The sequence below is a fragment of the Stylophora pistillata genome, chromosome 8 (genome assembly GCF_964205215.1).
Source record: "Stylophora pistillata chromosome 8, jaStyPist1.2, whole genome shotgun sequence".
Taxonomy (NCBI): domain Eukaryota; kingdom Metazoa; phylum Cnidaria; class Anthozoa; order Scleractinia; family Pocilloporidae; genus Stylophora; species Stylophora pistillata.
In genome coordinates, this window is record NC_142526.1 from 27,293,570 (window position 1) to 27,318,569 (window position 25,000).

At 36.5% G+C, this 25,000-nt stretch overlaps 2 protein-coding genes and 2 long non-coding RNA genes across 15 annotated transcripts in view; 2 read left to right on the forward strand and 2 right to left on the reverse strand.

Moving 5' to 3' along the window:
* LOC148725710 (uncharacterized) overlaps window positions 1-2,890 on the forward strand; it is a 6,457-nt gene extending 3,567 nt beyond the window's left edge. For 2 of the 5 annotated variants that reach the window (XR_015990589.1, XR_015990592.1), the window contains exons 2-3: window positions 783-893; window positions 1,459-2,890. This is a non-coding gene — a long non-coding RNA (uncharacterized LOC148725710). Of the gene's footprint in view, window positions 295-782; window positions 894-1,178 lie in introns of all 5 variants that reach the window. The other 3 variants (XR_015990590.1, XR_015990591.1, XR_015990588.1) reach the window with 3 other exon arrangements.
* LOC148725711 (uncharacterized) lies at window positions 967-10,784 on the reverse strand. Of its 8 annotated transcripts, XR_015990586.1 has the most exons (10): window positions 9,674-10,260; window positions 9,174-9,408; window positions 8,916-9,024; window positions 8,354-8,457; window positions 8,007-8,122; window positions 7,776-7,849; window positions 7,027-7,301; window positions 6,625-6,690; window positions 3,466-3,581; window positions 967-3,255 (listed from the first exon to the last, which is right to left on the reverse strand). XR_015990586.1 is itself a non-coding variant. In XM_088730121.1 (9 exons), the coding sequence occupies exons 1-8, from the start codon at window positions 10,118-10,120 to the stop codon at window positions 6,639-6,641; spliced, it is 1,392 nt and encodes a 463-aa protein (XP_088586247.1). In that variant the 5' UTR covers window positions 10,121-10,260; the 3' UTR covers window positions 967-3,581; window positions 6,625-6,638. The 8 variants fall into 8 exon arrangements, 6 of the variants coding, with proteins under 6 accessions (XP_088586247.1, XP_088586244.1, XP_088586245.1 ...); XM_088730121.1 differs by having other exon boundaries at window positions 967-3,581; window positions 6,625-6,670; XM_088730118.1 differs by lacking the exon at window positions 3,466-3,581.
* A 723-nt stretch (window positions 10,785-11,507) lies between these two features.
* LOC148725712 (uncharacterized) lies at window positions 11,508-12,566 on the reverse strand. Its single transcript, XR_015990593.1, has 2 exons — window positions 12,323-12,566; window positions 11,508-12,112 (listed from the first exon to the last, which is right to left on the reverse strand). It is a non-coding gene; the product is annotated as an uncharacterized LOC148725712 (long non-coding RNA).
* Window positions 12,567-12,699: 133 nt separating this feature from the next.
* LOC111322633 (inositol polyphosphate 5-phosphatase OCRL-like) overlaps window positions 12,700-25,000 on the forward strand; it is a 21,782-nt gene continuing 9,481 nt past the window's right edge. The window contains exons 1-15 of the mRNA XM_088730630.1: window positions 12,700-13,886; window positions 14,442-14,508; window positions 14,931-15,037; window positions 15,402-15,434; window positions 16,186-16,296; window positions 16,538-16,633; window positions 16,986-17,045; window positions 17,534-17,786; window positions 18,460-18,561; window positions 18,800-18,914; window positions 21,244-21,360; window positions 21,929-22,036; window positions 22,210-22,280; window positions 22,762-22,983; window positions 23,892-24,027. Coding sequence (XP_088586756.1) covers window positions 13,766-13,886; window positions 14,442-14,508; window positions 14,931-15,037; window positions 15,402-15,434; window positions 16,186-16,296; window positions 16,538-16,633; window positions 16,986-17,045; window positions 17,534-17,786; window positions 18,460-18,561; window positions 18,800-18,914; window positions 21,244-21,360; window positions 21,929-22,036; window positions 22,210-22,280; window positions 22,762-22,983; window positions 23,892-24,027 — 1,719 coding nt within the window. The 5' untranslated portion in view covers window positions 12,700-13,765. The remainder of the gene's footprint in view (window positions 13,887-14,441; window positions 14,509-14,930; window positions 15,038-15,401; window positions 15,435-16,185; window positions 16,297-16,537; window positions 16,634-16,985; window positions 17,046-17,533; window positions 17,787-18,459; window positions 18,562-18,799; window positions 18,915-21,243; window positions 21,361-21,928; window positions 22,037-22,209; window positions 22,281-22,761; window positions 22,984-23,891; window positions 24,028-25,000) is intronic.

The following is a 25,000-nucleotide window of genomic DNA, read 5'->3' on the forward strand; positions in this document are numbered from 1 at the left end:
CATCTGAAACCACCGATGAAACCACCTGAAACCCCCAAGGAAACCATCTGAAATTACCTGAAAATATCTCGAAACAATTTAAAACAACATGAAAGCACCTAAAAAATTACGGGTGACATCAGAAAATAAGTGTTAACAATCGAGTTTATCCACAGGGAGCCCGGCTTACGGATATCGTATATAATGCGTTACAGTACATAATAGGCACCACAAACAGGTCTTCAAGGAAACATTCCATTGTTCTTGTTGAAAACACACTCAATTAGCTCTACGAATGGCTGGGAGTGCACGGGAGTATGCGAATTCATTTCTTGATAAAGCACTTGCGTGACAATAACAACATGCGATCGCGAATGCAAAGAAGAAACTATTTTAAATCGAAATAAATACGTGAAGTTTTTTCAACGGGATTATGCAAATTATATATGAAAAAGCCCAGGAAGGCCTAAAGATTTTCAAACTTCCCAAGGAAATTTTGAACATTGTGTTTCTTTTTAATCAGAGACGAATTTATAGCGTGACCTAGAATTTCACTGACTTTGTTATTGCAAGTGTGAAATATATGTGGACTTTTTGCAAGGTATTTTACTGCAAATGACAGAATATAGCTGATGAATGGTGGCTTTAACTTCAACTGCCTAAGTAAATTTCAGGTGGTTTCATCGTTGGTTTCAGGTGATTCCAACTTTTAGTACCTACGTTAAATTTCCAGGTTATTTGTCTGCCAATCTTGACTCTTCATATTTTTTTAGTTGTGCAATGTTTTTATGTTACATGTCTAGCCATGTTATGCTACTCAAGCAAAAAGGTGGTGATGCTAACAAATATATCAATGGACTTTGCCAGCGAGGCCGGATTGGACACAGTGCTGTGTATTCTGCAAAGTTATTAAGGTAGGTTGTACCTGCAATTGCTAAATGACATGCATCATAGCAGAATTATACAGTAACACAAAACATTTTCAGGTTATCGGTATTTGTGATGCAATTTATTTGTAATCAATTCAAGACAGCTTTCTTGGCTTTCTTGACTTTATGGAAAGGCAGAAATCTGTCCACAAACATGAACATATTTTATCTGTGGTGAACAGTGATTATATATCTACAAATAATAGTGAATATTATATGACTTTAGCCAAGTTCATTCATTATTAAGTCGTAGGTGCCCTTTATTGATAGGAATGTGCCTGTCCTGATGTTCCTCGAAGGAAAGCCTGGGCTGAGTGTTTCCCAAATAGCAAAGCAAATATTGGGGGGTAGGTACAACTCTGCATTTCCGTATTGACAAGCATAAAAACGTCCAGCTTGCAGTATGGTACTTCACTTTCTATTTGGAACCCATGTCTTTAAATCTCACTTGGGATACTCAGTTTGACAGACAGTTACCAGCAGAAATATGGTAGGTTTGGATTACAAAGGTGGAAACTAAATTCACTGATTTTTTTTCTCTCTGTTTCAGATGGACAGGGTTAAGAGATGACTTGCTCTTTCCCCTTGAAGAGGAACCATGTGATGTCAATTTATGTGCTCTGCATGCAATGTATAACATTTAAATTTTTAAATTGTGTGCACCCATTGTAGTATGGCACAGTCAACATTGTTTTCTTTTAAAGAAATCTATTTTCTTGAAGTTTAATCCTGTAATAATAATCTTTTGTTTAGTGTTGCCTGATCACTTCTGAGATATATATTTATTTGTCATATTTCTTTGATTAAAATAGCATTCAGCGTAATGCCAGAGGGCTTCTGGGATATAAAGCAAACTTAGTTTTCCATTCATGGTTAATAGAGGGAAATGTTGTCTTTCCTTTCTGGTTCACCCAGGTTGAATTCCTGGCATTCAATGTAATGCCTGAGTGCTTCAGGGATATATAACATACTTAGCTTTTCATTCATGGTTAATATAGCGAAGTGTTGTCTATCCTTTCTGGTTTACCCTGGCTGAAGTCCTGGCGGTAAAGGTAACGAATCTGATCCAACCGACGCGTCGGCCGACACACTACCGACACACCACCGATGCTGTACAAACAGCCGCTGTCGAACCTGGCTTTCTATAAGGTCAGGCTCGTTTTTCGAAGGTTCCAACATCCCGCTGAGTACGTGGCTTCATCTAATGTTCCTGTGGGCTATCAAGGCTTCTGGAAGTAACATCGCGAGACTGACTAGCCTTTCAAAGCCTACAGTGATCCGTGCGCTGAGCGACTTACGAACGGTATGTTCGACGAAAATTATGAACGCTGACATGAAGATCGGAGGTGTAGGAAAAACAGCGGAGATCGACGAGTCGAAGTTTGGAGCCAAGCGAAAGTACCAGCGAGGCAGAGTCTTTCTATAAGGTCCGGCCAACGTGTCGGCCGACGCGTCGGTTGGATCAGATTCGTTACCTTACCCGCCTGAGTGAACCAGAAAGGATAGACAACACTTCCCTATATTAATCATGAATGAAAATCAGGCTGAAGTCCTGGCATTCAGAGTAATGCCTGAACGCTTCTAGGACACATGACATACTTAGTTTTTCATTCACGAATATTATAGGGAAGTGTTGTCTATCCTTTGTGGTTCACCCCGGCTGAAGTCCTGACATTCAGTGTAATGCCTGAGCGCTTCTGGGATATATAACATACTTAGTTTTTCATTCATGGTCAATCTTGGGAAGTGTTGTCTATCCTTTCTGGTTCACACAGGCTGAAGTCCTGGTATTTAGTGTAATTAATGCCTGAGTGCTTCAGGGATATATAACATACTTGGCTTTTCAGTCATGGTTAATATAGGGAAGTGTTGTCTATCTTTTCTGGTTCACCCAGGCTGAAGTCCTGATATTAAGAGTAATGCCTTAGTGCTTCTGGAATACATAACATACTTAGTTTCTTTGACAATCACGGGGAATTGTTGCCTATCCTTATTGGTTCACCCAGGCAGAAGTCCTGGCATTCATTGTAATGCCTTAATGCTACTGGGATATATAACATACTTAGGTTTTCATTCATGGTTAAAATAGGGAAGTGTTTTCTATCCTTTCTGGTTCACCCAGGCTGAAGTCCTGGCATTCAGAGTAATACCTAAGTGCTTCTGGGATATACAACGTGAAGAAATTCTTGTGACTCAAACTGTTCTGCTCTTTGAGCTCTTCACCTATCTACAGCAGAGCGACAATAATAAATGGTCATTTGAGACACAAATTTGAAAAACAGTTTCATTTACTGCTAGAAGGTGCCCTGCAAACCGCGACGGGAAGAGAACTTCAAAACACAAAATGCTGTGAAAAAAAAATCAATGAATAAATCAAGGCAAAACAAAAGCTGGTACATTTCTTTGCGAAGCTGGATCATGAAATTTCCGATGCAACGTTTTTGTAGGACGTAAACACACGACAACGACTGCTTTCCTGACAAACTGGGCAATACGAGATAACATGAATTATGCAACAACACAAAATAACGCGCACAGCCTCAAGTAATCTATATACCGTATTTCCTTGAATAAGCGCCAACCCCTCGGCCATCCAAACTTCAAATGCGCTGGAATTTTTCTTGTTGACGAACGGGCGTCTCTGGGTGTGTCACTTAAAGTACAGCCTAATGACTATGATTATATACAGAGTTTAAAAATACAGAATTGCTGGGTTATACTTCACTTTTGGGTGTGCCACCTTAAAGTGCAGACTACTGACTACGATCATATAAAGAATTTCAAAATACAGAAATGCTGGGTTATACTGCACTTCTGGGTGTGCCACCTTAAAGTACAGACTACTGACTACAATCATATAAAGAATTTAAAAATACGGAGATGCTGGGTTATACTGCACTTTTGGGTGTGCCACCTTAAAGTACAGACTACTGACTACAATCATATAAAGAATTTAAAAATACAGAGATGCTGGGTTATACTGCACTTTTGGGTGTGCCACCTTAAAGTACAGACTACTGACTACGATCATATAAAGAATTTAAAAATACAGAAATGCTGAGTTATACTGCACTTTTGGGTGTGCCACCTTAAAGTACAGACTACTGACTACGATCATATAAAGAATTTCAAAATGCAGAAATGCTGGGTTATACTGCACTTTTGGGTGTGCCACCTTAAAGTACAGACTACTGACTACAATCATATAAAGAATTTAAAAATACAGAGATGCTGGGTTATACTGCACTTTTGGGTGTGCCACCTTAAAGTACAGACTACTGACTACGATCATATAAAGAATTTAAAAATACAGAAATGCTGAGTTATACTGCACTTTTGGGTGTGCCACCTTAAAGTACAGACTACTGACTACGATCATATAAAGAATTTCAAAATGCAGAAATGCTGGGTTATACTGCACTTTTGGGTGTGCCACCTTAAAGTACAGACTACTGACTACGATCATATAAAGAATTTCAAAATGCAGAAATGCTGGGTTATACTGCACTTTTGGGTGTGCCACCTTAAAGTACAGACTACTGACTACGATCATATAAAGAATTTCAAAATGCAGAAATGCTGGGTTATACTGCACTTTTGGGTGTGCCACCTTAAAGTACAGACTACTGACTACGATCATATAAAGAATTTCAAAATACAGAAATGCTGGGTTATACTGCACTTTTGGGTGTGCCACCTTAAAGTACAGACTACTGACTACGATCATATAAAGAATTTCAAAATACAGAAATGCTGGGTTATACTGCACTTTTGGGTGTGCCACCTTAGAGTGCAGACTACTGACTACGATCATAAAAAGAATTTCAAAATACAGAAATGCTGGGTTATACTGCACTTCTGGGTGTGCCACCTTAAAGTACAGACTACTGACTACGATCATATAAAGAATTTCAAAATACAGAAATGCTGGGTTATATTGCACTTTTGGGTGTGCCACCTTAAAGTACAGAGTACTGACTACGATCATATAAAGAATTTCAAAATACAGAAATGCTGGGTTATACTGCACTTTTGGGTGTGCCACCTTAGAGTGCAGACTACTGACTACGATCATAAAAAGAATTTCAAAATACAGAAATGCTGGGTTATACTGCACTTCTGGGTGTGCCACCTTAAAGTACAGACTACTGACTACGATCATATAAAGAATTTCAAAATACAGAAATGCTGGGTTATACTGCACTTTTGGGTGTGCCACCTTAAAGTACAGACTACTGACTACGATCATATAAAGAATTTAAAAATACAGAAATGCTGGGTTATACTGCACTTCTGGGTGTGCCACCTTAAAGTACAGACTACTGACTACGATCATATAAAGAATTTCAAAATACAGAAATGCTGGGTTATACTGCACTTTTGGGTGTGCCACCTTAAAGTACAGACTCCTGACTACGATCATTTAAAGAATTTAAAAATACAGAAATGCTGGGTTATACTGCACTTTTGGGTGTGCCACCTTAAAGTACAGACTACGATCATATAAAGAATTTCAAAATACAGAAATGCTGGGTTATACTGCACTTTTGGGTGTGCCACCTTAGAGCGCAGACTACTGACTACGATCATAAAAAGAATTTTAAAATACAGAAATGTTGGGTTAAACTGCACTTCTGGGTGTGCCACCTTAAAGTACAGACTACTGACTACGATCATATAAAGAATTTAAAAATACAGAAATGCTGGGTTATACTGCACTTTTGGCTGTGCCACCTGAAAGTACAGCCTATTGACTATGATCAGAGAAAGAGTGTAAAAGTACAAAAAATGCTGGATTAAACTGCACTTTTGGGTGTGCAACCTGAAAGTACAGACTAGACTATGATCATATAAAGAATTTAAAAAAACAAAAATGCTGGGTTATACTGCACTTTTGGGTGTGCCACCTTAAAGTACAGCCTATTGACTACAATCATAGAAAGAGTGTAAAAGTACAAAAGTGCTGGGTTACACTGCACTTTTGGGTGTGCCACCTTAATGTACAGACTACTGACTACAATCATATAAAGAGTTTAAAAATAGAGAAATGCTGGGTTATACAGCACTTTTGGGTGTGCCACCTTAAAGTACAGCCTTTTGACTATGATCCTGGAAAGAGTGTAAAAATACAAAAATGCTGGGTTATACTGCACTTTTGGGTGTGCCACCTTAAAGTACAGCCTGTTGAATATGATCATAGAAAGAGTGTAAAAATACAATAATGCTGGGTTACACTGCACTTTTGGGTGTGCCACCTTAAAGTACAGACTACTGACTACGATCATATAAAGAGTTTAAAAATACAAAAATGCTGGGTTATACTGCACTCTTGGGTGTGCCACCTTAAAGTACAGCCTATTGAGTACAACCATAGAAAGAGTGTAAAAATACAAAAATGCTGGGTTATACTGCACTTTTGGGTGTGCCACCTTAAAGTACAGTCTATTGACTACAATCATAAAAAGAGTGTAAAAATACAAAAATACTGGGTTATACTGTACTTTTGGGTGTGCCACCTTAAATTACAGTCTACTTAATAAGATGATAGAAAGAGTGTAAAAATACAAAAATGCTGGGTAATACTGCACTTTAGGGTGTGCCACCCAAAAGTACAGACTTCTACATACGATTAATAGGAAAGGTAATAAATACTAAATACTAAATAAGAAAGGTAATTAGCGCATACTGTGAAATTGAAAAGGAAGCAAGTACTTACAAATGGTGCCCATTTCAAAAGCGCTCTCCAACGAAACATCTGGGCGCTGCACAATATAAACCACACCTCATAATTTAAAGAAAAATAAACATGAACTGTTTAACCACAAGTGAAGGTACTTGCCAATGCCACCTCTGGTATCAAAGACTTACATCAACACGGGACTGACAAAATGTAACACAATTAAGAATAAAATTTTTAGCTGTATTTACAGCTGTGTAGGAGAGCTTCAACTTGTCCAGCGGAAGGGAGAATCCCACAATCTCTTCAAGGTTTTGAAGAATTTCAAATTCTGTTGGACCTGAAATGTGTTTTATCACAATGGGAAAAATAATAGATATACCCACAAAGTGAATCAATTGTAAAATACACACAAAGCCAATAATTTGACCACTCATGTACCTGACATAGAGCTGACATGAATATTCTGCTTTGAAATAGCAGACTCCTGACCACTCTTCTTCTTAACAGAAATTCTATCACCATGAAAAGACTCTGGGCCAAAGCACTTCAGGGCTTGATTGGCTTCTGGAAGTGAACCAATCTTGTAGGCAATCAGACCAATGGATGCAAGCAGCTGCTCTGTATTGCGCATCTCCATATGTAGTGCACACAACTGAATGCTAGTAAGCTCTTCATCAAGGAGAAAAAGGAGATCATCCCGGATTCCAGTTGATCTGCAAATTATGGACAACAATGGTGCATTTACAATAATTTTATTGTAAATGGGTACCCCAAGAGGAGCAGGGATGGCGTAGTGGTGAGAGCAATTGCCTCCCACCACTGTGGCCTGGGTTCAATTCCTGAACCTGGTGTCACATGTGGGTTGAGTTTGTTGGTTCTCATCCTTGCTCTGCGGGTTTTTCTCCGGGTCCTCCGGTTTTCCTCCCTCCGCAAAAACCAACGTTCCAAGTTGTGTCCCCAAATAGCTTCAAGCTAAATACCCCTGACACATTATTAAAGTTTATTATTATTATTATTATTTATAAATAAAAAATAAATAGTCTTATGAATATCATGGCAATAAATAAATGGTGGAAGGTAGCTGCTCTTACCAATGCATCAACTTTGGTACCCAAAAGGCCTCAAGCACTTCCTAGATAAGCCTGTGCATTATTTAATGATCATGAATGGCTAAACTTAAAGTATACCTGCCTATGTTACACTTGCTTCGTAGGCATTCTAGGCAGGTTTCATCTGGGGCCACTTCATGACATTTGCAACCCTAATGGGAAATGAAATTACCTCAAAATAAATTAATATTATCATACAAACTTTTTTGGTTGCATTATTAGAAAAGACTGTAGCTTGTGTATTGTAACTGATGAACTACAACTAAAAAATGCTCATTGATTCACATGTACACCAACACAAATACTAACCCTGATTGCATTGCATATAAAGCAGAATTCTACATCTACCCCTCGACCACCAAGTTGAAAATCAAGATCCCCTTTCTTTACCAAAAGAAGGATCAGTGTTTTGTAGTCCAATGAAACTAAGATATGACAAAAAAACAACAGCAATAAAGAATTATGATATGACATACCCCCGGTACATGTAGAAAATTAACTTACTGTTTAAAATAATGTTCACTGATAATGGAAAAAAAAAAAAAAACCCTCAATTAAGTTTCTAAAAAGAAAGTCAGCATCCTGCCTTTTAAAAAGATTAAGGTTAATGTTCTTGCAAATAACCATTATGTAACAAAATGATAGAAACATCTTACCATCAAATTCTACATTGAACTTCATGCCATCAACAAAAATTCCTTGGTTCTTGATGATTCTCTTTTGTTCATTTAGATCCTTTAAAAGTACCTTCAGGCTTTCCCTATCAAAATAACATTAGGCATGAAGACAACCGATGAAACTTGTTGTTTATTCAGAGCTTATGTTGGGGTAATGTTCTTATAATGCAAAAGGATTTGCAGTTTTTTTCCTCTTTCTGTTTAATTCATAATGTGTGGGTATTTGTGTGTGTGTGTGTGTGTGTGTGTGTGTGTGTGTGTGTGTGTGTGTGTGTGTGTGTGTGTATTTGTGCATATTACATTTGTGCATATTACATTTGTCAGATCTTAGAGCCAGTACTGGAAATTGAGTCAACAATACAACTATGAAAACTGTAACATATATGTTCTATAAAACTATAGGCTTTCAGTAAGGAGAGCTTTATAAGAAAAGCTTTATAAGAAAGTGTCTCTACTGTGCAAATTAAAAACTTTGTGACCATGTCAAGCAAAGGAGAAAAAGTATTTTAGTAACATAAAATAATAGAAATTAATGATGAACCTGTTTTCTTTACGATTCGCAATGGCCAGTGGGTAAACAGACTTTGCACTCTGTATGTCGTAAACAGGGTTAAGACGGGGAACCAGACCTACCAATACCTGATTTCTACCTGATCTTAAAAAAATGATAATAGAAATGGTTATTATTTCATTCTCATTCATGGGAACAAAAATTATGCGCAACCACACACTTAATCCGAGATAAGGTATTTTTTCATAATTTATGGCAGCAGACTTAAACCTGACAGTCAGTATTTACCACAAAAGGGTCTTCCATCTATCTTCATCAGAAGTTTGAGAGTTGGTGAGCACACATTATGCAGCCTTTGCTTGCAGACAACCAACTCCAAAACAGGAAACAAATCCACCTGATAACCTTGTAAAGGAGAAGGCACCTTTTTCACATCCATGTATTCTTTACAAACTCCAAAGATCACTTTTTTGGCCGCCTTCATTTGGTTAAGGTTCAACAATATTGGTGTGTCAAAGGATTTCTAAAACAGAAGCCAAAGAAAGAAAGCAAGAGAAAAATTAAACAACAAAATTAACATGAAAAATACATCTGATATAACTGAGGTTTAAAAAAATTAGCTATTATCAGAGTAATAGTAAATAATAATGAGACTTGCACTTCTTCTACCACTTTCAAGCATTAAATTTGTTACTGTGGAACTGCTTCCAAGTTGGGATAAATTAGATATGAGTGCAGACATATCCTTTCCAAAAGAAGCCTCTTAAGATTGATAACTAATAACAGACCTTACTTACCCCTGTCCTTCCAAGTTTGGTGATATTGATTACAGCTTGCCAAGTATTACCAGATACCCTTGCCTTGGTCTTGAAATATAATAGCACCCAATCTGGAACTCGGAGGCTTTCCACGTATAAGGAAAATGTTTCATCACCAACAAGCTCTTCCACCGTCCGTTTAACTCCTTTCTTTAGGGCCACATCTTCCACAACCTCATTTACAATAGCCTTGGCCTCAGGATCGCCAAAAGCACACATGCTGGAAAGCACCGTTGATAAATTTTTTCGGCTCCTTTCAAAGATACCTTGTGCATCTTGGAGAACGCGGCTACCGCTTTTCTTAATAAGGAAAGTCTTTTCTGGGGTCTCCAAATCATTCCTTTCATAAATCTCCTTTAGATTAGGAGAACTAAGACTGCCACTGTTTGGAGGAGTCAAATGAACCGAGACAGGCATTTCTTTCGTACTAGCTAGGCGGAGTGTTGAATTGAGGGGTCATTGTAAGGCGCCGAGCTGCACGTGGTCGCTCGCAATTCAAGTCGTTGCCGTCTCCCTTGAGGGAACTCAAATCCAAGCCATTCAAAAATTCTTTAACTTTATAAATCGCGGCGGATCCTCCTTCTTCAGAACCTCTTTTTTCCCTCAGAATAACCGATACAAGCCCAAAAGACGAGCAAACAACTTCAAATGCGCTGGAATTTTTCTTGTTGACGAAGGGGCGCCCATCGAGAAGCCGAAGTTTGTCGCTTTCAACTCGGCAGAAATCTTCTGGAAAAGTTGTCAGGATCGGCGATCGCTTAAAATATTGCAGAGGAGTAATTCCACAAAATTCTGTTGTGAGCACATACCAGTAATTATGCTCGCTTAATGCATCACTGACGACGCGAGAGAAGGTCGAAAAACCTTTCCTCGGCGCCATTTTTGGGGAAAATAACTACGAAAACTACATGCACTACAAAGCAATCTGGGAAAAAAAAAAAAGAACATTGTCCAGATCCAAATACCGACACTGTCCAGATCCAACCGAATGGGGCGCTAACGATATTGACCACGCAAACGCTGACATAAAAACCACATATTTAATTGGATTAGAACCCCTGGGGAGTTTGATGTGTACTTCCAGTGCAGACGATTTGCGTCCCCTCATGATCCAAGAAGACCCTGGCAGATAGATCGTTTAGTTGTGCCGCCCCTAGACTTTGGAATCTGCTTCCTACCACAATAATATCTATGTCCAGTTTAGATATTTTTAAAATTAGACTTAAAACTTTTTTTAATTAATAGGGCGTTTAATTAGTTACTATAGTTGTTACAATTAAATTGCATTATTGATGAATTATTTTATTTATTCATTTATTTATTTATTTATTTATGGAATTTTAGAATTGTAATTTTGAACTTCTATTTTATTTTTGATTTAATATTTGTTGTAAGGCGCAATTGAATATTTTCTAGAAACTGCGCGGTATAAATTTAGGTTCAATAATAAATTTAAATTTAATAATATCACTTCGCCTCGTTTTCAACTCGGAATTCCACGCTAAATACCTCGCTTCATTAACCAATCAGAATGCGAGATTTTATTCAATAATCCGATTCTAAGGAAAATATCTGTCAAGCTTGCCTGACCTGAGCCGTGAACCAAGGTTAAATCGTAATATCATCAATAAAGTGCGATAAGAAGTCTAAAAATATTCATTAAGAAGCAAAGTATAAAGATCTGTTCTCTTGCTCATTATTATCTGAATTCATGAATGGGTTGACTGGGATCAGGAACATGGACAAGAATTAAGGACTGAAACCAGGAGAGGAAGAAAAAGTGGAGTTAGGTAATCTTACAATGTTAACATAGAGTGCTTTTTATTCAGTGCTGTACAAACCAAAACAAAAGTTATCACAATGGCCAATCAGAAGAAAGGAAAATAGCTTTGGCCAGAAAAGCAAAACAACCACTTGTGGCCAAAATCACAAATCTGCCACTATTGGTCAAAATCGCAAATCGTCCACTAGTGGCCAAAATAGAAAATCTGTCGTGAGTGACCAATATTGCAAATTGCCCACTTCTGGGAAGAAATCACCAGCACGTAGCCAAAATGGGAAATTAGCCACTGGTGGCCAAAATTACAAATCGGCCACTAGTGGCCAAAATCCCAAATCGGCCACTTGTGGCCAAAATAGCAAATCGGCCCTTAGTGGCCAAAATCGCCAATCAGCTACTGGTGCTCAAACTCCCCAAGTTGTTTTGCTCACGGTTCAATCTTGCACCAGCTCGTTTTCCCCCAGGCCGTGTCCTCCATGGGTCATTTTCACCCCAGTTCGTTATGCCCTCGGGTCATATTCACCCCAGGTCGTTTCGCCCACAGGTCATTTTCGCACCAAGTGCTATGAGTCAGATTTGCCATACTAGTCGCTTCCTCCTTTGCTCAGTTTTGAATCAGGTTGTTTCCCCTATGAAGGCAGAAAAGAAAAGCCTGCCATATTAGATTCCTAAAATAGCCATGTTAATCCAAAATATATTTTATCGTCTATTTAGAAAGTGTTCTTATCAAACCATTTGTTTTAACTTGGCCGGCTTGCGTTTTATTCAAGGAGCATGCAGTCATTTTTAATTGGAAGTTGTGACTTGTAATCATATGATAGTCTGCGACGTGAACTAACTTCTTCAAGGTCCTTTCTCCTGAGTTGATAAACTTCGTACCGCTCAACGCTTCCTTGCATAAGTGAACAACGCGTCACCCAATGCGTGACGCTTTCATGCGTAATAGTTAGCTTTAATCTTTTTCTCGAGACGTGAGCTTGAGATGCCTGTATGTGCCACGGCAAGAGCGTTTCTTCACTTGTGAGTAAGTCAGAACCTTGAGCAAAGTGAGCCAGCGAGAGCTCTGCAGATCTGGCCCTTATACGTTACAAGATCCCTTTCTTTTTTCCCATGATTCACGGCATTTAAGATTTCCCACCGTCCTTAGAAAAGCCCAATCCATTTTAGAGCCAAGTCTCCTGTGGGCCAACTTACAAAACAAACATGGCGGATGACAAGGAAAATTAGCGGTGAACAAGCAAGTAACTGAAGCAAGCTGATCCAGCCGCAAAATACCGAAATAAACATGGATCTCACAGCAAGAGTGCAAAGAGAACTTTCCAGCGATGAGCGGTGTATACAAATATCCTTTTTATGAATTTATTTTACTTAATTATTTTTGTGTTGCTAGCGCTGAGACTTGATGACTACTGTGAACTGGTACGTTCATTCCCATACAGGTTATCGGGTGATAAACTCCTTTAGAACTAGTTTAACTCAGAGTGAAGCTAAGGGAACTTTTGTTTTGTTTTTTTCTCGTATAGAAAATTTGTGGGGAATTTTTGTTGTGTCGAGACTTGCGGTGGAAAATGAACATTGTATCTGAGATCGTCACTATGCCCAGTTGTGAAGCGTATATTTGATGTTGTGGCTTTGTTGGGAATCACCAGCTTAGACGATTCCATTCCGTGTGAAGTTTAATGATATTTTCATTTTTGGGGCGAAATCCTGACAAGAACGAGTCATTTAATGGCAGATAACACCACAGAAAACAGCTGTCATTTGTAAATGCACTCTTCAAGGAAGGTGTCATGAATAATTTAGTTATAATTGGCTGACAGACGTGCATGTAACCTTCAGATGTTACCTATATGAGCATGTAAATTCAGGTGTAATTATTATGGCAAGAATTTGCTCCATTTAAAATGTTTAAAATCCATCTATTTATTAATCATTTTTTTCTTGCTTGAGAAAACATGTCATCACCAATATATATCCATACATGATTCATTTGTGATAACGTAGTTTGGTCTTCAGTTTATCTCTGAATCATTCACATATTCCAAAGTGACCAAACAAATTACATATCTATATTTAATGTGCTGTGGTTTTTCTGTGAATTTATCACATTAATGTGTATGTCAAGGTTCAAGGCAGATTATTGATAAATGATTGTACAGTGCTGCAATTGTTGAGGACATCTAAAGAGAATTGCTTTGGACATCTGTTTACATAAAGTTGTACTGTATTATGAATATTGTGTCAACATGTTTATGGCTGTAATATATATCTTTTTATAGCAAATGGCTCATCTGTGTATGCATTATGTGGCTGTCACATTGAACTTAAGCATTCTCATGTTTTTATTGTTGTTGGCAGGAAACAATCAAATCCTACCACAGATCCTTTTGTATTTAAAATCAGGTGTGGATTTTTATGATATTCTTTGAAATACTGATGAATACTTTTAACACACTTTTCAGCTAATTTTTTCAGTTGTTGAAATTAATAGAAAATATGTGCATGTAGACCAAAAAAATAATTTAAAAGTATGAAAAAGGCCTTTATATGTGCATGATGTACTGTACTTCCTTTCCCTGGTCTGCAGATAACACGGTTTGACAAAAGTTGGACAAAGTTCAAATTTTTTCATAGGCAATTAAATGAATTATATGCTAAGGCAAGAGTCTGGCACAAAGAATTAAGATCTTTAAGAAATTGACAAATCATGGCTTTTTATCTAGAATTATTTTCAAAAATTAGTTTCTGACAGCCTACAAAAGCAAGCTCCCATTTTTCTTGTTCCTTTTTCTTTGTAGCAAAACATTTAACAGAATTTAAAATTATTTTTGAAGGCAATTCTTTGGTAAGCTTGAGGCCAGCTGATAAAAGGGAAAGAAAGACTATTTGTTTTATTTGATAATAATCAAATTTAATGATGATGTATCTTCCTTAATATTATTTACTGCACCACTGGAGTGCTACTGAAGGACAACAATAAAGTTGGCTGCCTTATAGCTCTTATTGCAAGAAATATGGACACTGGGTATGTATGTGTATGAAAAAATAAATTACCACTGACAAAAAAAATTAATGTTAAGTGATTACATGTAACCATACAAAAGTTAATGAAGGCTGATAGTTTTTAAAGAAACTGGGGCTGCATCGGTGGGGGTAACGGAATAATTTGAATATATCAACAAAGTTGAAATGGTAAATTGGCCACCATAACGATTACAAAAGCTGATGTTTCAAGCGTTAGCCCTTTGTCATTCGCTCCAACGAAGGGCTAACGCTCGAAACGTCAGCTTTTGTAATCGTTGCGGTGGCCAATTTATCATTTCAACTTTGTTTATATATCCATACAAAAGTTAATTGTTAGTATCTGACTATTATACCATTGTAGAGCTACACTTAGATATACTTCTCAGTCTGAAAGTCTTTTCCTTTTTTTCCCTTTACAATCAGATTAATCATCTTCCAGTGGAAGGATGAATCATCTTATAAAGAACCTTTCCTTGTTGTCCTGTACATTTTTGCTATCTGTGGACCTTTTTCGTGTACATCTGTTGCTGGTATGTTATGCTGAAAGCACTTAATTACATTCTGCAGTTAGAAATGAGTTCTAAGTCAAATTTGTTTAAGGTAGACTAGTTTGATTTTAAACCCTCCTGTCTCAGTTTAGATAATACAATTGATAAACAAATGTAATTTAAATCAGGTCAGTTTGAAATCCTTTTATCAGAAATTCATTTAATAACAATACAGATATAATTTATAAGGTAACATTTTGGGTTTTTAAGTGTACAGATTCTAGTGAGTAAATTTCTTTGAAGAATTTTGTTGTACATGTGTACAGTTTGTACACAAAGTTCAACTTTGATCTACCAAGGCATCACACATTGATTTTTATGTTTTATTTTTTGTGTATGTGCTTAGATCAACCAGATAGCAATGGCAGCAGTAAAGAGGGTAATATATTTATTATGATATTAAGCTAAAGAGATATTTTGGGTAACAATCTAGTGCGGAGGGTGTAACCAAAATAAAAATCCAGACTGTGGGATTCTGTTTGCTAGTGTTCTACCACATACCTGTAGCTTCAGAGAACTCTATGGTGAGTTAGACCATCACCTTGTTCTATATAACTCAGTGGTAGAGCATGGAGTCTGAAGGTCTGAGGTTTGATTGCTTCTTGAGGACTCAGATTTTTTTTTATCCTCTCATGGGATAAAAGAAGTGATGACTTTCTTTTTACAATCACCAAGCTCAACATATCTCAGCTTTCTGATAGTATATTGGTATTTGGCTAGTTGCATGTATCTTAGTTAGAAAGATGAGTTGCTTTTTTAAATATTTAACTAGTTTTTAAAAAGATGTACTAGATAGTATTGATAAATAATTTTGATAACAGCCCCACTTTCAAGGTAGTGACTGATGAATTTTCTAATGAAGTATTCCCAAAACAATGAAATGAAAAGAATGCTTAAATGAAAACAAAAAGAAAGTGATAAAGAGTCATCAAAATTTCAGTGCGAACAAGGCCTAAGGGTGAATTTTCAGTTAATGATGTCTTCATGAGTGAAAGCCATAGAGATTTTTATTAGGAAACAACTGGAAAAAAAAATATTTGCTCCCGAGAAATCTATGAAGAATGTTTAATCAACATGACAAACTTGTTAGATGGCAAGATTTTAATTGTGTTTTTATATCGTTTTCACAGGTATGGTCAGGTTTCAGATCTTGACTGATGACCAGACAAAGCTTTTTTTCGAAGTGAACAAAGATGCTCGGGGAAATAATTTCTTACATGAATTGAACAAAGCCATTGGAGGTGAACTTATCATTTCATCCATTAATAAAACAAGTTCTTATTTCTAAAAATTTGCCCACTTGCACTAATTTAGGTTTTCTCTTTCTGTCCCGAATTTAGCCATTCAGGAATTCTGCTGCTGTGCATTTTTAAATTTACCTCCTGTAGTGTAGAAGGCGATCACTTTTATTGCTTTTTTTATGTGGGTATGGTCAAATTTAATACTAACATTAATTTTGTAATTTTTGCTTTGCTCACTCAGCATATAGACAGAGGGCTCATCTGGTTGGTATGCCTGAATTTGATTGGCTGAAGAGATATCAGGAGCTGATTGGAAGGAAAAGTTTTTCAAACACAGGTATTCAGTGAGAGGGTGTATGGAAAAATGTGATAGGAGACTTGTGAAAAATTCCTAAATTCTCCTTTTAAATGTTCTTTTTGTTTTTTTTTTTGTACGTGTGAATACAGTGAGAATAATTATAATGTTGCATCAAGCAGTTGCTTAGTTGCTTAATATGGCTTTATATCATGCCACCAGTAAATTTGTTAGAGATTACAACAAACAGAATTTATTTATTCAAGATTAAATACAAGTTTTTCTTGTGTTCACTATGTTTGTCTGTGAAAAGGTTCCCCTCCTTATTTACTGCATTGTGTTTATTCAGGATAAGGAAGGTTTCATCTTTTATGTTGATTTATTTGAAAAACAGATGGTTGGCCTTGGAGTCATATTGAAGAAGCAAGTTCTAATGGACTAGAAGTTGTTACAGGTACCAAATGAAAATTATGTTAACTGTTTCAAATTTCTTTTGTAAGTGTGAATAGATTGAATTTGAAATTTTCAAATTTAATGGGCAGAAGAATATCATTTGTTAACTGTATATAAAGTCTGTTGTATTATTTTCAAAATTAGAGCTAAGCCTAAAGAGCTAATAGACTGTATTTGGAAACATGAAGGTAACAGTATTTGTATCATAATTATCATGATTGATAAATATAATAATTATCATGTGACCTGTATGGCCCTGCTAACATAATTCTGCAGAAAACCATAATGGAACCTGGCACATGTAGGGGTGGACAGATTGATGTGACCTGGTCAGAAAAGCTGTTGGGCCTTGCATTTGCAGTGCTCTGCTGCATTTTCTGAAAGTGTGATTTCTGCTTTTGGACTTGAACTTAAAAGAAAAAATTATCAGACAAATAGAAATGGGAAAATAAGCAGATAATATGACAGTAACAATTATTGTCATTCTAGCCACTGAATCCAAAGTTGATGAAGAGTCACTGGATGTCTTTGGAATGCCAGGTTTTTCATTGTCCCCAACCATTCACCCATCGTTTTCATCAGCAAGTTTAACTGCATCAGAGGAAGTGGACAAAGTCGTAGTTGACTCACCAGCTTTAACCAGGAGATCCATACTTCCAACTAGTTTTGGTACCAGGGATGGGTTTATTAAACTCCACATGGCTGCCAGGGAGGCTGAGTACACTAGTGAAAAAACACTAAAGTAAGCTGACATGTTACTTTTGGTTCGTGTTGAAAAAAGAAATAAATAAAAAAACTCAAGCTATGTTGATATATTATGATGATAGCAAGTTATGCTTCGTCGACTTTTTGGACGGGAAATTTGAAAATTATATTTTAACTTGGCAAAAATTACAAATCTACTCTCCAAACATAAATTACCCAAACTGCAATGCTTTCCATTTATGCTTGAAAGCCCAAAAATTTCTGACAACAGAATTAATTGGCTGTATCTTTAGGTATGCACATAAAGAGGGTCTAATTTCCAATTTGCTGGTATTCCAATTCATTTGGTTGTAGATTCAACTCTGGCAATACAGTTGTGTTTTCAATTGTAGGCAGTTTGAAGAGCACCTCAAAAAGCCCAGTTTTCGGTAGTGAGGTGTTTGATAAGTTCAGACAGGGGAACAAAATAGGAACAAAACAAAGGTATTTTATGGATTGTGGTGGATGAAGCCTTTCTGAAAAGGTCAAACAAATGCTCTCAGCACCATAGGTATGCTTACTTTATGGTGATACGTTATTTTTAAATTGAATTTTGCAACTGGATTCAAATTGAATGTACAACCAGCTGACACAGTTCGGACTGAAGTGATTGCCCTTAAGCCAAAATGTGTACATTGTTTGACTCTTCTCATTGTGATTTGCATCTTTAGAATCTTTGTTGGGTCATGGAATGTTAATGGTCAGTATCCTGCAGAGAATGTTACACCATGGCTAGCAGTTGATAAAGATCCACCAGATGTTTTCTGCCTGGGGTGAGTTGCTCTTCTGACCTTTTTTTTTGACAATGATGTTTTAATTAATTGTGCTGTCTACTACTTCTTAATGGCACCAACAGAAGCCAGGTTGTTTTTTTATTATATCTTGGAAGACAAAAATAATGAAGTTAGACTTAATTGGTGTCAGTTTATGATGGAATCCAATAAAGACACTTTTAGCTGTTTTATTTTATTGTTAACTCCTGTAGTTACAATTTGTATCATTATTTCTCAGTTTTCAGGAACTTGATCTAAGTGCTGAGACACTGTTAAAGAATGTGACTCCTAGACAGGATGAATGGTTGAAAATTTCAGAGCAAGGACTTCCTTTAAAAGCCAAGTACTCCAAGGTGAGAGGAGTGCCAATTACTTTTCAATAAAGATACCAGTACTCTTTTTTGTTTGATTTTGGGGAACAAGAAAATGAAAAGCCCCCTCTGAGCAATATGTTTCACACAGCCCTGTAGAAGAACGAGACATCCATCAGACCATGAGTAAGTTGTACAATTGTAGTATTGCTGAAGTTTTTCTAGAGTTCTTTGATAAGTTGAGGCCTTCTTTAAGGGTGGAATGAAAAAAAAAATAACAATTTGATTTTTACTGGGAAAATAATGTTATGGAAAAGATCCATTTTGTGACAATCATGCCAAGCGTGCCATTTTTCACTGAGCAGATTCTGTTAACTTATTAACTCCCATAAGTGACTAAGATGGAATTTCTCCTTACTCAAAAATAATAAGCCATAGGAGAAATTTAATACAATTATCAAGCAGACAAGCGATGAGAATAAATAATGGCAATTGAACTGAGTGGAGTGCATTTTGGGCTGAAATCATACGCGTGATTTCAAAATCAAATGAACGTGCAGCGCGAGTTCAATTTGAAATCACAAGTATGATTTCAGACCAAAATTGCTTGACATGAGGTTCAATTACCACTTTATTTCATCCCTTTTGAAATCGCCCAAATACAGGACTTGGTCAATTCAAATATTTTATTGATGCAGTACTGAGCCGGTTTTAATTTTAAATAAAAAGCGGAACGGGAAAGGCTTTTACATCTTATTTTTATGCAAAACAGAAAGACTTGGACATCATGTGTCAAAAACTCAGTCAAGTGTAAAATGATACGATTTAGAGCAAAAAATTGGTGTGATTTGGGAATAAATCGCACCACTTAGAGCCAATCAGATTACAGGGACCACCAGTGATTTCAAAATGGATGTGATAAATAATGGTAATTGAACTGAGTGGAGTGCAGTTTGGGCTGAAATCATACATGTGATTTCAAAATCGAACAAGCGCACAGCACACGTTCAATTTGAAATCACAAGTATGATTTCAGACCAAAATTGCACGACATGAGGTTCAATTACCACTTTATTACGTCCATTTTGAAATCGCCCAAATGGAGGACTTAGTCAATTCAAATATTTTACTGATGCAGTACTGAGCCAGTTTTTAAATAAAAAGAGGAACCGGAAACGCTTTTACATCTTATTTTGTATGCAAAACAGAAAGACTTTGACATCATGTGTCAAAAACTCAGTCAAGCATAAAATGATACAATTTAGAGCAAAAAATGGTGCTATTCGTGAATAAATTGCACCAATTAGAGCCAATCAGATTACAGGGACCACCAGTGATTTCAAAATGGATGTAATAAATAATGGTAATTGAACTGAGTGGAGTGCAGATTGGGCTGAAATCATACATGTGATTTCAAAATTGAATGAGTGCACAGCACAAGTTCGATTTGAAATCACAAGTATGATTTCAGACCAAAATTGCACGACATGAGGTTCAATTACCACTTTATTACATCCAATTTGAAATTGCCCAAATGCAGGACTTAGTCAATTCAAATATTTTACTGATGCAGTACTGAGCCAGTTTTTAAATAAAAAGAGGAACCGGAAACGCTTTTACATCTTATTTTGCATGCAAAACAGAAAGACTTTGACGTCATGTGTCAAAAACTCAGTCAAGCGTAAAATGATACGATTTAGAGCAAAAAATGGTGCGATTCGTGAATAAATTGCACCAATTAGAGCCAATCAGATTACAGGGACCACGAGTGATTTCAAAATGGATGTAATAAAGAAAAATATCAATTATGGGGTTATTAGTTGATATAATGCTGAATTCTTCAAACTAACATCTTAAGAATTGTATGGCAGACAGTACAGTAAGAACGATTCTGAAAGTGATCTTGGAAGTGATAGGGCTAAATGAGAAACAAATTATTATCAAGCAAATATTGATCTGCAGGTTTATGTGAATGTACAACTTCTTTTCTGGCTATGCTTTTCTTTTATTTGTGCTCTCCCTCTTGCAAATATATCAGTTTTCAGTCATGAAGTATCAACTTTTATTCATTTTAAAAAGACTCTCAAATACAGCTATAATAATTATACCTGTAGACAAGTGTCTTTGTGTCTTAGTTACATGGAAAAAAAATTACAGCAAACAAACTTGAAAGATTTGTAGGCTGAAATAAGTTTTCAAATCACCATCCATCCCTTATTCAAATTAACTTACCCCATACCTATTTTCTATGTTTTTCTTTTCTATTTTGCACACAAGGTGATGAACGATTTTGTGATCCTACTAAAAAAGATTTGGTAGGACAAGAAGACACATAATGGAAGATATAGTGACAGATACTTTGTTTTCACAGGTGAAGACCATCCGTCTGGTTGGCATTTTACTGATAGTGTTTGTGAAAAATGAATATCTACCTTATGTCAGTAAAGTTAATGCTGAAACTGTGGCCACTGGTATCATGGGTCTAATGGTGAGAGAGCAGTTTGAAAATTTTTTTTGTCTTGTCAAAGACATGGGATTAAAGAAAAGATATATATATCCCCCTGTGGAATCTAATCTCAGATTTTGAGATTGTGTGTTCCTTTACTGTACTGCTGAGCTACAGAGAATTCAAGAGTGTGCTAAGCCACCATAACAATTGATCTTTTTCACCAAACACATCAGAGAATTCTCATGTAATATTGCTGACTAGAACCTGTTTGATAATAAGGGTTTCCAGTTGGTTTATGTTTGTGTAGCTGTTGGTATTACCTTCAACTTGCAATCAGGTTTGTAGTCTGCCAGCAGATACACTCATCGATTGGCCATCGGTTGCTTAACCATTCTCTGTAATTAGTTAAAAAACTTGTGCCATCTTCTCAACCATCCAGATGTTCTGAAATGTAATTGTTACTTTATCATATGTGTTTTCCCATGGCCAGGGTCTGTAGCATTTGTTAAATCTTTGCTTTTATCACTCCTCTGGAATATTTTATGTCAAGTTTGTTTTTTTGTGATTGATAACCATGTTGATTAATTTTCTTGTGTGGTTGGTACAGGGCAACAAAGGAGGGGTGGCCATAAGGTTGCAGATACACAACACCAGTATTTGTTTTGTGAATTCACATCTAGCAGCTCATACAGAAGAATTTGAAAGAAGGAACCAGGTAATGAATTATTTGATGCCATCATGTGAAATGTTTGTCACAATTGATTTATTCTAGTCTTCTGTACAAGTGTATAAGTGTCTTCATTAAATGTATGTATATTGACCAACTGATAGAAAAATTCATGAAATAATAAATTGAAATGTGAAGTAATGTTTCCCTTTAATCTTCAGGACTATCGAGATATTCTATCCAAGCTGGAGTTTAACGGAGCCGATGGGTCATTTGGTATCACTGAACATGAGTAAGTCAGTGTCGTGTCCCTCTCAATTTTCTTTCTTTCTTTTTTTTTTTGGAGGGCACAGCAGATAGCTTTGATTACCACAGGTAGAGGATGTAGGATACCTTCAATTTCTGTCCTTGTTATTTTTTTTTTTTTTCGAAAATTGTGTTTAATGTGAGGGAAATGTGTGAAACAAAGTTTATTGAGGAATTGAAACACCAAAGAGGAATCAACTATTAAAGAGAAAGGATGATCATGGATTGAGAACATTGAGGCTTGAATTTCAGATCACAAAAGTGAAATGGGACTCATTTTTTTAAATTCAATTTTAAAATCTACAAACCATTGAAAACCAAGCCATTAAAATAAAGGGAAAGAAAACTTTAACTTCCATATGGGTAGGGTGGGGTATGATGGTGGTGTTCAAAGCAAAAAAAAACCCCTCCCCATCCCTTTCTTGACAGTGGTTTTTTTTTTCTCCTTTTTTTTTGTCGTCTCTTAGTGCAGTGTTCTGGTTAGGAGATCTAAATTATAGAGTTAGTGACATGGAATCTGATGTGGTAAGAAAACTAGCAGATGCAGAGAAGTACAAGGAACTATTAGCCAAAGACCAACTGAACAAGCAAAGGTCTGAGAAGAAATGCTTTCGTGGTTTCATGGAGGGGGACATCAAGTTCAAGCCAACGTACAAATATGATCCCGGGACAGACAACTGGGACACAAGGTGGGTTTTGCCATGATCACAGTGTTTATAATGCTCATGTAGTTTGAATGACGTAGATTTGTGTTCCTGTAAGGGCCTGTAACCCTTTCACGCCGAAGATCTCATATTCAGTAATTCTCCGTATTGTCTGCTATACAATTCTTATGATGTTAGTTTGGAGAATTTGGTATTGGATCGGCTGATAATCCCCTAATTTTCTTTTTTCCCTATTCTCATTACTTGTCTGCTTGATATTGTATTGATATTGTAAGGAGAAATTCTATCTTCATGGTCACTCATGGGAGTTTAAGGGGTAATTAATACTCATATTTTGGGTGACTGTGAGATCCTGAGAGAGGAATTCATTGGCTGACTGATATTGATCAAGGAATGTTTTTTAAAGGTTAATTATTGTTATTGTCCAGAAATGACTCCCTGGAACAATTAGACCCTCTATTGGTGCCTCATTAATTTACTAAGCTTCACTTTTCCTAACAATGATGCTGCACTTTAAAGATAAGAGTTGAGAAAAATTTCATGATGCGGTGATGTTTTGAGGGGAGACGCCCACCTAACTCCTAATCTAGAGATCTTTTACGTAATGCTGTACGAAGTGACTGGTTGTTTTACTGGTGCAAAACATAATAGTACTTGTTAAGCTCAACTCGTTTTGGTGGGAGAGATGTTGGATGAACTCAAAATGGGTTTTTATATCCTTCAATCTCCAGAATTGACTATTATAATAATTTCTCTTTACAATATCCAAACATTATTCAGCAAAAATGTGGATTTAATCGAAGAAGTGTGTGGCAACTGTAAGGAAGAATTACAAATTAAATGTTGGAGTTGGGGGTTAAAGGACAAGTAGCAAAGCAGTGTCGACAACTCGGAACAAATCATTATTCTAACGATAGTTTTCTCGTTTTCAGTGAGAAAGGCCGCGCACCTGCTTGGTGTGATCGTATTTTATGGAGAGGAAAAAACGTTAAACAGCTGGAATATCGTAGTCATAATAAACTGAAAATAAGTGACCATAAGCCTGTCAGCTCTTTGTTTGAAGTCGGGGTGAGTGGAAACTTTGCATTTGTGTTAACGCATTACGGCTAGAGGGAGTTGTCGATTCCACTCAGCAATACCTCTGAAGTACTATGTTTATTTGTCATCCTTTACTTTCTCTCCCCTATACCAAATCATGAGAAAATTCAGAGCATGCCTATACTGCAAGTGGTGATACGTACAATATTAACATTACGAGGAAAGGTTTCTTTGGAGAATCTATGCAATTTCAAAGTGAAACCTTCATCAACGTTTTGGTCCAAATCTCGGCAGTTGTAAATTAAATCAACTTAACTGTTGGACTGTGAGATCTACATTGATTTCAAACCTGGAAAGATCTTTGGATTCTTGTTTCAGTAACGTAATTCATTTTTCATTTGCGCTCGTTTTCTGCCGGAGACTCTGTAATACTTAAGGTGGCTCGTACCGGTTTTCATCTTTTTGATGGTTTGTAACTTTGAAAGAATACAACAGAAACACTGATCAAGGCCAGTTGAACACTTTTACGGGGTTGAATTATATAATTATTGGTTATCCAAAAATAGGTGTCATTTCGTCACTAGCAGTTTCCATGGCAACGCTTTTAAAGGCTTATTTTGACGCATTTTTTAGCTTGTGGCTTAAATAGTTCGAAAACTAACCTATGATTTTTTTTCATTGATTGCTTTTTGCACTTGAAAAGGAAAATGCACAAAGATTTTTAAAAAATTATACGGAGCGGAATTTCAGATAATTAAGAAAAAAGGCAATTTCACACATCGCAAATTTCCTTCCGTAGAATTTTCTATTTTTTTTTTTCTGATGATTCCTTTCGACGTTATTATCATATTGGAACAATAAAAAAAAGGGGGTCACCGGACTTGTTTTCATGGAATAGCTTTCGTGAGTTTAGCAATTTCCACGCGCGTTCTCGCGCATTTAAAAATCTGGATTCTATAAGATCGACATTTGCCCATGATCTGTTATAGCTACTGTTGATAAT